This window comes from Schistocerca gregaria, chromosome 8, assembly GCF_023897955.1.
Source record: "Schistocerca gregaria isolate iqSchGreg1 chromosome 8, iqSchGreg1.2, whole genome shotgun sequence".
Taxonomy (NCBI): Eukaryota; Metazoa; Arthropoda; class Insecta; order Orthoptera; family Acrididae; genus Schistocerca; species Schistocerca gregaria.
This window is the reverse complement of record NC_064927.1, coordinates 256,270,163-256,282,209: the sequence shown is the minus strand read 5'-3', so window position 1 is coordinate 256,282,209 and position 12,047 is coordinate 256,270,163. Positions and strand designations below refer to the sequence as shown.

The 12,047-nt window shown below is 38.2% G+C and overlaps 1 protein-coding gene across 1 annotated transcript in view; it reads right to left on the bottom strand.

Moving 5' to 3' along the window:
• LOC126285435 (cubilin-like) overlaps window positions 1–12,047 on the bottom strand; it is a 780,558-nt gene that overhangs the window by 92,787 nt on the left and 675,724 nt on the right. Inside the window, exons 57-58 of the mRNA XM_049984824.1 lie at window positions 9,768–9,897; window positions 3,218–3,271 (exon numbers count right to left, since the gene is read on the bottom strand). Coding sequence (XP_049840781.1) covers window positions 3,218–3,271; window positions 9,768–9,897 — 184 coding nt within the window. The remainder of the gene's footprint in view (window positions 1–3,217; window positions 3,272–9,767; window positions 9,898–12,047) is intronic.

The following is a 12,047-nucleotide window of genomic DNA, read 5'->3' as shown; positions in this document are numbered from 1 at the left end:
TCACAAATCAGGCTGAGAAAGTCAAATAGCTTCTTGCAAATATTTGAAGACTTTGATCTAAAGAGTTTGTGCACTCACCATATAATGGAAAGACTGAAGTCACAGGAAGGCACAACAACAAAACTGTTGGAAAGTTAGCTTTCGGCCAACAAGGCCTTTGTCAAAAGTAGACAATATACACATAACTCACCCACACATGACCACAGTCTCTGGCAGCTAGAGCCAGACCTGATCTGCACCACAAAAACAACTGCACTTATTTGTACTCAGGTTAAAAGAATCTGAACAATGAATTACAAGGTTTTTTTTTGTTTAGGGAGAATATATGGACAAAAAATACACTGAGGTGACAAAAGTCATGGGATAGTGATCTTTCAATTTTTTATGGTTACTTAATCACTTCAGAATTTATATCACATTCTAGTGTACAAATTTAAAAAAGCATGAACTGTAGAAAACAGTTTTTTGCTTATGTTCCACTTATTTTTATTTCAGTCATGTTTCAACATCCAAGCCTATTTCCTAGTGTTAGTGTTTCAGAACAATGAGAGAATCCTAAAAGATTGGCTTGGTACCCAAAATCTGGTTCATGCAAAATAAAAATCTGTGAAATATTGGCAAAGAAGTATATTTCCTAATGTAATAATGACAATGTTCCCCCAAGAATCAAAATTAAACCAAAGAAGATAAACTATAGTCTACTTTTGCCATATTCACATGCTAATATAAATTGTAATGAATTGCTTCTAAGTATACTAGACCACCATATTTACCTCACATCCTCAGTTCTTGCATGTACTGCAGAAACACTTAAAACCATTTCCATATAATCTGCTATATCTGTGCAGTAATGCAAAATACACTCCTGGAAATGGAACAAAGAACACATTGACACTGGTGTGTCAGACCCACCATACTTGCTCCGGACACTGCGAGAGGGCTGTACAAGCAATGATCACACGCACGGCACAGCGGACACACCAGGAACCACGGTGTTGGCTGTCGAATGGCGCTAGCTGCGCAGCATTTGTGCACCGCCGCCGTCAGTGTCAGCCAGTTTTCCGTGGCATACGGAGCTCCATCGCAGTCTTTAACACTGGTAGCATGCCGCGACAGTGTGGACGTGAACCGTATGTGCAGTTGACGGACTTTGAGCGAGGGCGTATAGTGGGCATGCGGGAGGCCGGGTGGACGTACCGCCGAATTGCTCAATACGTGGGGTGTGAGGTCTCCACAGTACATTGATGTTGTCGCCAGTGGTCGGCGGAAGGTGCACGTGCCCGTCGACCTGGGACCGGACCGCAGCGACGCACGGATGCACGCCAAGACCGTAGGATCCTACGCAGTGCCGTAGGGGACCGCACCGCCATTTCCCAGCAAATTAGGGACACTGTTGCTCCTGGGGTATCGGCGAGGACCATTCGCAACCGTCTCCATGAAGCTGGGCTACGGTCCCGCACACTGTTAGGCCGTCTTCTGCTCACGCCCCAACATCGTGCAGCCCGCCTCCAGTGGTGTCGCGACAGGCGTGAATGGAGGGACAAATGGAGATGTGTCGTCTTCAGCGATGCGAGTCGCTTCTGCCTTGGTGCCAATGATGGTCGTATGCGTGTTTGGCGCCGTGCAGGTGAGCGCCACAATCAGGACTGCATACGACCGAGGCACACAGGGCCAACACCCGGCATCATGGTGTGGGGAGCGATCTCCTACACTGGCCGTACACCTCTGGTGATCGTCGAGGGGACACTGAATAGTGCACGGTACATCCAAACCATCATCGAACCCATCGTTCTACCATTCCTAGACCGGCAAGGGAACTTGCTGTTCCAACAGGACAATGCACGTCCGCATGTATCCCGTGCCACCCAACGTGCTCTAGAAGGTGTAAGTCAACTACCCTGGCCAGCAAGATCTCCGGATCTGTCCCCCATTGAGCATGTTTGGGACTGGATGAAGCGTCGTCTCACGCGGTCTGCACGTCCAGCACGAACGCTGGTCCAACTGAGGCGCCAGGTGGAAATGGCATGGCAAGCCGTTCCACAGGACTACATCCAGCATCTCTACGATCGTCTCCATGGGAGAATAGCAGCTTGCATTGCTGCGAAAGGTGGATATACACTGTACTAGTGCCGACATTGTGCATGCTCTGTTGCCTGTGTCTATGTGCCTGTGGTTCTGTCAGTGTGATCATGTGATGTATCTGACCCCAGGAATGTGTCAATAAAGTTTCCCCTTCCTGGGACAATGAATTCACGGTGTTCTTATTTCAATTTCCAGGAGTGTAGTTCCATTAAAAGTCAATACTATGAGGTGCATATAGTAAGTAATGCAACACATTTTTTATGGAAGCCGGTTGGTTTCATTCAGGATTCCAATACACCATATTACTACACACTCTTTTGGCTACAAAACCCTATTTTTCAACATAATCTCTGTTCAATGCAGTAGCCTTATGCCACCTTACTGGGACTGTCTGTTTGCCATTGTGGTACCATTCTACTGGTCGAAATTGGAGGCACCATCTTTCTGTGTGAATAATGTCCCCATAATCCACATAATACTTCCCACGTAATGCATCTTTCATTGGACCAAACACATGGACGTCAGAAGATGGAAGATTTGGGCTGTAGGGTGGATGAGGAACAAGAGTCCAGTGACATTTTGTGAGCTCCTCTTGGGTGTGCAGAATTCAGTAGCAATGTGTTTGATTGTGAGTCACATATCCCATTTATCTGCACGTTCCAGCATTGCAGGAGTCACAGCTGCATGCAGCTGTTCGGCCAGGGCGGGAGATCAGACAGGTTTGCGCATCCTTATTGTGATGATGACAGATTACTCACCAAATGACTTACTATGCTTTTATTCACTGCCAGGTCTCCTTAGACATACTGCAAACACCTGTGAATATCTGCAACACTCTGGTTTTCTACCAAAAGGAAATCAATGATAGCTCTCTGCTTGGAACATATCTTCATTACAGACACCATTTTGAAGGCTACTTAGAGCACCAACAACTATCAGAACTTCATTAAACATCACAGGGGCTAACGTTGGAATATTCCATGATGTCCCACAACAAATTCTGCATTTTTTTTTTCCAACCAAAATTGGCCAAGAAAGGAAATGTGTTGCAGTATTTACTGAAAGCCCTCACAATAATAAAATACAAGACTAATGAGACCTAAAATTCATCAGTCACATATATAAAACTGATTACCTTGCTGATGAGAAGTAGCAGTGTGTGTCAGCAGGCATGCTGAATTCCGAAAATCTGAAAAAATACAAGTTTTGTAAAACAGCTACATTAAGAAAAATTTCAAGCAGATGATCACACTATTTTCTTCAGTTATTGCTCGACTATAAAAATATTTAAATTTGAATTCTGTGCCTGAGAAAATTTCACTCTTTTGCACTCCTTCCTTTTTTTTAATTAAAAAAGAAATAGACAAAACAGAATGCTGGAACAATGGTTGCCTTTACTTGGAAGGCAAAACTGTTATAAACACAGAAACTTATCAATATATTCACAGCACTGCTGGAGTAAAGGTGGACAGGTGTAAGGGTGTATTGCTGCACTGTGCAGAAGTATTAATTCCACTACAGAGCAATTAACACAATCAAAGCATAGCAAATATGACTGTAAAGTAATGGTATGTATGTACAATACAAGTTATTATTCACAAAACTAGTTTATACATGGAAGCCACAAGGAAAGTAATTATATTTCTGAAAGTAAATTGTTAGCAAACAGCAATAAACTCTTACCAGTGGCCAATCTTATCTGCTATTTGTGCTAATGCATTTAGAATTCCCTAAGTATCAGCAGGTAAACTTTGAAACGAGATATTATGTAACACATCATCACTGGCTGTGTTGCTGACTAGAGTGTGTAGACAGCATAGGAGCTGTGATGGCGTGCCGTCTCCTAGTTCTTCCATCCATAGGAGTTTTCAAGGCATTTTGCTCCCGACTGAGACAGGTGTGTAATCAGACTATTCTTCATAGCAGCATACTGTTCCGCCTTTGATGGTGTCACAAGGATATCTTGCACCTCACAAGTCTTCTGCTACTGCTGCAACCATATAATTATACTTTGCTTCATCTGAAGAAACTCGCGCTAAAATGAACTGGCTCTCTAGCTGCACAAATTCATGTGCTGCCGGACGTGCAGTGGTTTTATCATGATCGTTACAATCATCCCACAACTCTGGGCTAGCTTGGTAATATCTGTTGCAGTGTTCATTTTTCTGTGAAAATAAACCAGGTGCGGCTGGCACAGCAGAAATACACATTTATTTTCTGCGGCAACTAGAAAGGTCAAAGCTGGTGCGGTTGTACTAACATGTTTATATCATGTCAGAGTGACCAAATATGTCATAGTCTGATCAAATACATGTTAATTACTAGATGTGTGCTATTCGTAGTGCTAGTTACATTAGTCAGTAAGGAGCAAGGTGTAATCAGAGAAAAAAGTTTTGCCACAAATACATAACAGGAAAGTAGACACACAGAATATGTAGTACTTTCACTGTCTCTGCGCATTTAAGTAGCACAAGTCCCTACAATAGCATTGACTATAGACATGACTGCTCCTTTGGTGTATGAGCCGAAACAACTAATATTATTTGTAAATTTTGAGAATAAACAGGTGGACGGGACACTGGCTTATTGATTCTGTAAACACAGAATTGCATTGTTTGCTTCTGTGCATGGCGTACTTCTGTACCCCAATCATATTGCATTAACTAATTTACTATTACTTCTACAAATACAAACTCTGGATGTATCAATTTTATACAAAATGGTTTTAGAAGAAATAATGCTACTAGGTTTCTCTAAATAATTATACTAAACAACAAATAACCGCGAGAAGACAAACGTCATTACACATTTAATAACCGTCATTTCATTCATGTATTTGTAGAAAATTTACTCTGTATGAAGTTTTCTAGCCTGCTTCTACACTGACCTCCACATTAGCACAACCTCAATTTTTCATTTTAACAAGAATTCTAGCCTACTTAATTGCCTGGTTTAGCTTGTCTAAGTTTGTAAACCATGTCGTTGTCATTCTTTATATCATGTTGTAGCTCAATTGTTTATCTAAAATAGTCTGTGCTGAAAGTATTCATAGTCTGAAGTTTTTGTCTGTCAGTGGGCACATTTGAAAGAATATAGTCTATTAATGTGCTTGATGTGTTTGTTCAGGTTGTATTTTTTACAGGAAACTGGAGATTGTACATCTTTATAATATAATAACAACTTCTTGTATATCCATTGCCTTTCAGCATATCTACATTTCAGTTGCCTCCTATTATTATGAAAGTGATTTTCTTTGTGACTTTATACAATAGTACATCAAATTCCACGAATAATCAGTTCTTGAGCATATCATCACTTTAACTGAGGGGCAGAGTAAAATAAGGCCTAAAGCACACTGTCATCAACTCTGAGCTTGTAGCTTGTAAGCATGCTCCTGACACCTATTGATCTTATGGTGAACAGCTTTAGAAGGTGCAATAAAAAGGTAACAGAAACTTTTTTTTAATTAATCCTAATTTTTTCCTCAACATCAACTTTGTCCTCTTCAAAGTAATCTCCCTCATATAATACACTTGTGCCAAGGCTACACTTGAGCCAGGCCTTTATCCAATCTTGGAAGCACTTCTGGAACTCACTTTCCATTGTGCTATTTAGTTCCTTCAGGAATTCTATATTTATTTCATTAATGGTGGCAAAATGGAATTCTTTCATGGATCTCTTCAGCCTCAGGAATCGAAAGAAGTTGCAGGGAGCCATGTGCGGTGAACATGTTGGCTGAGGCAGCATAACAGTTTTGTTTTTTGCCAAAAAAAAAAAAAATCATGAACCAGCATTGCCATGAGTGGGAGAATGATCATGTTGCAATTCACACGATCAGTTTTGCCACAATTCTGGATGTTTTCTTTGGACCACTTCTTGTAAAAGGCATATAACTTCCAGGTAGTATTCCTTATTGATCGTACGATCATAAGGCAGAAACTCATGATGCAGTATTGCATAGTAATCAAAGAAAAGTGTGAAAAGACCCTTCACATGTTATCGAACTTGTCAATCCCCCCCGGCTCTTCAGGAAGTTTCCATTGGGACGACTGAATCTTGGATTCCATGTCATACCCGTAAAACCATGTTTTGTCACCTATTATAACCTTCTTTAGAAGTTCTAGATCATTGTTGACTTCATTCAACAACTTCTGAATGGGAACTAACTTTGGTGCTAGATGTTTCATGCCCTCAACATCCTAAAAATTGTTTGGCATGAGCCAAAGGATATGGCAACGTCATCAGCAACCTCTCTGATGGTGATTCATTGATTTTCCACTACCATTTTGCTTACTTCTTCTGCAATGTCATCAGTTAATTGACGAACTAGGAGACCCAGGGTGGTCGTCATCTTCAACATCTTCTCAACCCTCTTTGAAATGTTTATGCCATTTGTAAACTCTTTATCTTACTCATAGTAAACTCACACAAAGCAATAGTCAACATTTGGAATTCAGTGCTGGGCCTTATTCCATTCTTTAAGCAAAATTTAATTCCGATTCTTTGATCCACCTTTTTTTAAATTAAAAATTCACTTAACACTCAAAAACATGTTTAGACTTTTCAATTGTCAACAGTAAGCTTAATACTCGAAACAGCTGAAAAAAGCAAACATGCATTAGGAACAACTGTATTCAGAAGATAAAAAAAATTGAAATTTGGGTATTTAAAGCCTTTGAAATTAACGAATTCCCACTACTTTTTGATCACACTTCATATCTGTGCTGTACCCCTATACCTGTATATATGCACATTTTCAAAAAGTTGTCTCACTGATTTTTCTGTTATTAACTTCCACACAGGCACAAAGCACAAATTTTCACTGCTGTAAGAGCACTCATGGACTATACTGACACCTATTTGTTCATAAAAGCTGGAAGTTTTTGAAGGACTGCCCAACCACAACCTCACATTCCACAAAACCTTGAAGAGTTTTACCAATCTCGTTATGAAACCAGAAGTTGATTTCATGGTAACAATGTACATTTCAAAAAAAAATTATAATGATGAAATTTTCAACAGGGTGCTATGAATTGTTGTTTAAAGTAAAATAATGATTGGTCAATGCTTATTGGGTGACAAAGGAGTAGAAATTGGAGGAAGGAGAGTAAACTGTTTGAGGTTTGCTGATGACATGGTCCTTCTAGCCACAGGGGAAAAAGAATTACAGGACTTGGTGGACACCATTGAACCTAACAGAAAAAATTATGGAATGAAAATTATCACAAAGAAAACAAAAGTATTGGCACTATGAGGAAATAAAGAAATAAAGATTATGCTGAATGGAGAAATATTAGAACAGGTGCAAAATTTTAAGTATCTTGGAAGCAGGATAGACACCGACTGGAAGTGCACCACAGAAATTAAAACAAAGATAGCAATGGCAAAAGAGGAATTTTATAGCAAAAAGAGAATTTTCTGCAGCGGTCTGAACAGAGAACTCAGGAAGAGTCTCATAAAATGTCTTGTATGGAGTGTACTCCTGTATGGTGATGAAACATGGACTTTGAGGAAGAAAGACAGAAAGGCTGGAGGCTTTTGAGATGTGGACATGGCAGAGGATGGAAAGAATAAGTCGGATGGACAGAGTAAGGAATGAAGAGGAACTGAGAAGAGTGGAAGAGAAAAGACAGTTACTACATATAATAAAAAGAAGAAAAAGAAATTGAATTGGGCATATTTTAAGAAAGAACGATGGACTGATAAAAACAGTTTTAGAAGGTTATGTAGAAGGGAAAAGGAAGTGAGGAAAGAACAGATTTCAGATACTGGATGATGTGATGGATGATACAACATACAGCAACCTTAAGAAGGAAGCAATGGATCGCAGAAAATGGAGAGGCAAAGGACCTGCTAATATAGCAGAAAACTGATGATGATGAATCTTGACTGGAGTCATGGGAGGTCACCTTTTTGTTCAAGTCACATCGACGGAGACCACAATTTCTGATTTCCATTCAGTTACTAGATGTCTTGCAAAATCTAGTGCCCAAATTCAGATAGTTTGGTACAAGCATTATAAAAATCTTTTGAAATATAATTTCCCACTTTCTTGAAGTTGGTAAAGTGATCTTGGTAGTCAATTAGTTCAAAAATGTAAGATAAACCAAGAAGAGTTAGCTAAAGGGGCAATCAGGCAGCAGAAAGTATATAGAACACACATAAAATCAGGAAAGTAATAATTCATCTACAGATAAAAGATATTTAGCTGTGGAGATGGAGGTGAATGGCCTTTTCTGTTAATTTTCATTATTGTAACTGACACTGAAAGAGATACAAATTATACTATGGCACAGAAGACTTGGGCACTAGCATAACTAATCTGACAGCTATCTCATTAACTATCAGCAATGAACTATTTAGCATAAAGAAGCTAAAGAAACCAAATGTTGTCATCACAAATCTGTGTCTTAATTTAGATTACAATATCTGGGCACTAGCAAGAAAAAATGGGTTGCAATGAAAGATTCTGCATAGGAAGAGCATACATTACTAGAAATGCTGGTGTGTTGTGAATAAAATGTAGGCATGAAGCAATACGTCAATTGTATTTTAATAACAACGACCAATGGATGAATATGCTAAACTGAAAATATTGAACTTTTGGATATTTGGCAGCCTAGTGTTTTACCATAATTTTTATGCATATTGTATGTCATGATTCACACCAAAAGAAGAACTGTCCGGAAAAACATAATGTGTCAAATTCAGAAAATAGCTTGTTTATGAGACTGCAGCACCTGTCAGTCTGCACTCTGTACAATGGTGAATTACAATACGACATTTTAAAATTTGTGTAATTATATATATATAAAATAGAAAGAAACTTCCACATGGGAAAAATATATTAAATTATTTGTAATTATATGTAGTTTAACATGGGCACAAAACATCAAAATGCAACTACTTCTCCATGGTTCCTATTGATAAGTACATACTGACTTCACCACACAGCAGGCAAAACAGTTTGAATTTATCAAAACTTTCTTTCATTATCTGTTTAGCTGAATATTGAGAATTTTCATGCTGCTATATAATGATTTGTTATAATTGTTCAAGGTCAGCAAATGACACATTCTGCTCAGAGAAAAAAGTATGCTGGGCACTTGATGCCATTGTTTGATTTTCAGCTGAACAAAGCAGTCAGTTTTCTGCAGTAGTTGTTACCAAAGTAACAAAACAACAGATTACTAAATAAGGGTATCTAATACAAACCACAAACTGACTGTATTCATCCAGTCATAAGATAACTCTTAATGTCAGCTATAAAGACCAAAAATCATTCACTTACAGCTTATCATGAAGTTGACACTTAAATGCCTAACAAATGCCACAGACTTGGTTCACACAACAACACAAGAAAAGTGGGTCAGTTACAGTTGAGATGACAATAATATTTGTTTAAAGTAATAGCTTTTGTAGTACTTTTGGCTGTGCAAAAAAATGTAAAATGAGGAACAAATACTTTGCTTTAAAGGGGCTTCAATTTCACACAGAGATCTGAATAACAAATTTATTTTGTCAGCACATACTAGTGGCTGCCTCATCTGTGGATTTAAAAGCATCTGTGGAATGATCCACATACATAGCCTTTTATGTTTTAAACCACACATATATTGGGCTGTTTAACTCAAAATTAATAATATATAAAGCTAGTTTGAATTCAAATTTTGCTGCTTTCCTACCTAAGAACAACGATTTTATTTGCTGGTGCAAGAATTTGCCATGTACAGTTCAGCATTGCATAATCATCTGGTTGTTGCATTGACCAAGGAGACTTGATTATTCCAGGAGAAGACATAACACCTCCGCATGCTGAAACACAAACAAGAAACCATGGCAGTTTCAACATAGATTGCAAGGGCAATATCTGAACACAAAAACAGAAAAGAGGCCATTTACTATTATTATTATCAAATTACAACAACAAAAGTACAGGAACAAAATGAATACCCTTAAATAAAGCTCACGAACATTTTTTTTTTTTTTTTTTTTTTTTTTTTTTTTTTTTTTTTTTTTGTGTATTTTCAATCATGCATGGGAAGGACACTCATTGTTACACATAAATCCTGCTTGTGCCCTGACATTCATTTCTCTGTCTTGTCAACTTCAAAATACCTCTGACAAAGGTGTTTCAGAAAGCTAAGTGGTAAGTACCATTCAATAAACATAAAATATGAGCCAGTATAAAGCACATCTGAAGATAAATTGTAAAAGATTCAATGAAATAACATTTTCAAAATTTATTTTATCTTCTTTACTACGACACACTTACATGTTGTCAGCACATTTGACGAGACACTAAAACAACAAAATGAGGTGCTAATTCTGAATATACAATGATAAACAACATAAACAATATTAATCACATGGTGAATCCATGCACAACCCCCTCCCTCACATTCTCCCAACTTCACAAAGTACATAAAAACAACCATTCCAGCTGCATCGTAGTAGCAGGCTTTAAAGCTTGTAATAGAATACACCTTAGCCATGGTTGATCAGCACCTCCAACCCATCACATAGAGCTTTCTACATAACAGATACTAATCAATTCCTGACATGTATCAAAATTGGTTCCGACTCTTCTCCCTTCTGAAACCTTTGCTGTCACTTCTGATGTGACCACTCTTTACACCAACATCCCACATACATGCAGACTCTCGGCTCTAGAACCTACCACTCCCAACAAACACCTGAAAGTCTTCGTAAACCCTCACTTATTGTCCCCCTACTCAACTTCACCTTTACCTATAATGACTTCACTCAGGAGTTTGGAACCTACAAATAAATCCAGGTAACAGATATGATAACCTTGATTGTAATATCCTGTGCCAATCTTCCCATAGACAGCATTGGAGAGGGATTCCTCATGACTCACAAGCTGGGCCTTGTAATGGTACTTGAATTACGTAACCATTACAGCACCTCACCTGAACCTCTCGATACCAGTAATATTCTACTGTTTTTCTGTTAACTACTTAACATATTTCTGAGACAACATTCAGATTTGATTTCATTTGTGATACATCAATATGATTATATTGCAATGATATTATTCTTATGTGTATTCTTTCTTTTGTCACTATGATCTTTGACATACTTGTAAATCTTGATTTTTGGGCGCGTAAGCGATCAGTTAGTTGTTAAGTTGTTAGAAAGTCGGACCTTGAGAAGGTAAAGTCTTGGACGTCATGTTGGAAAGACACATATTGTAGTTAGCTTATAAAATGTGAACTTTAACAGTGACTGTGAGGAAGATGTTTTCAAGTATGTTTTGTATTGTGAAGTGATGTTTGTGTGTCACGTGATATTGCAATAAAAGCAATTAAAATGAAGTGTAACTTAAATTCGGAGTGCTGATTATTTTTTTTACATCACTATTGTGCTAACTTTGAAAGGTTTAATCTCCAAGAATGGTTTGTGAAGTGCATCTACAAAACTTCTGAATATAGCAGAATAGAACCTAGGCCTCTTTACATCCGAGCTTGGAATCATCACCACCTATATTTTCAATGATTGAGCCATGATTTTACCACGAGACCAGCGTTGGAAATACGAAAAGATGATTGCCTAGTTTATTCATTATTACATGAAATGACTTTATTAACTGTGCTCTAATGACACCTGCCAAATAATAACTTAGTTTTTGCCTGAAAATGCAGTATTTAGCAGTGTGAGCAACACCACAATTGTTATTAAATTTTGAGCTTTGTGTGGTAGGGTTGTTAGAATGTGGGTGCTCTAGCCAGGATAGGCAGCACCAAATGTTCAAAAATTAACTGTAGATGTGTTGCAGGAAAAGTACACAGTGAATCTGTTATGAAAAATATTGACAAAAACTTGACAACCAAAAGGAGACAACCACAGGACGAAAAATTGACGCAAAAAAACAATGGGATGATAAAGGATGTAAAATAAACACTACGACTGGATTCTGATGGAGAAGACTTCAGCTATAAGTT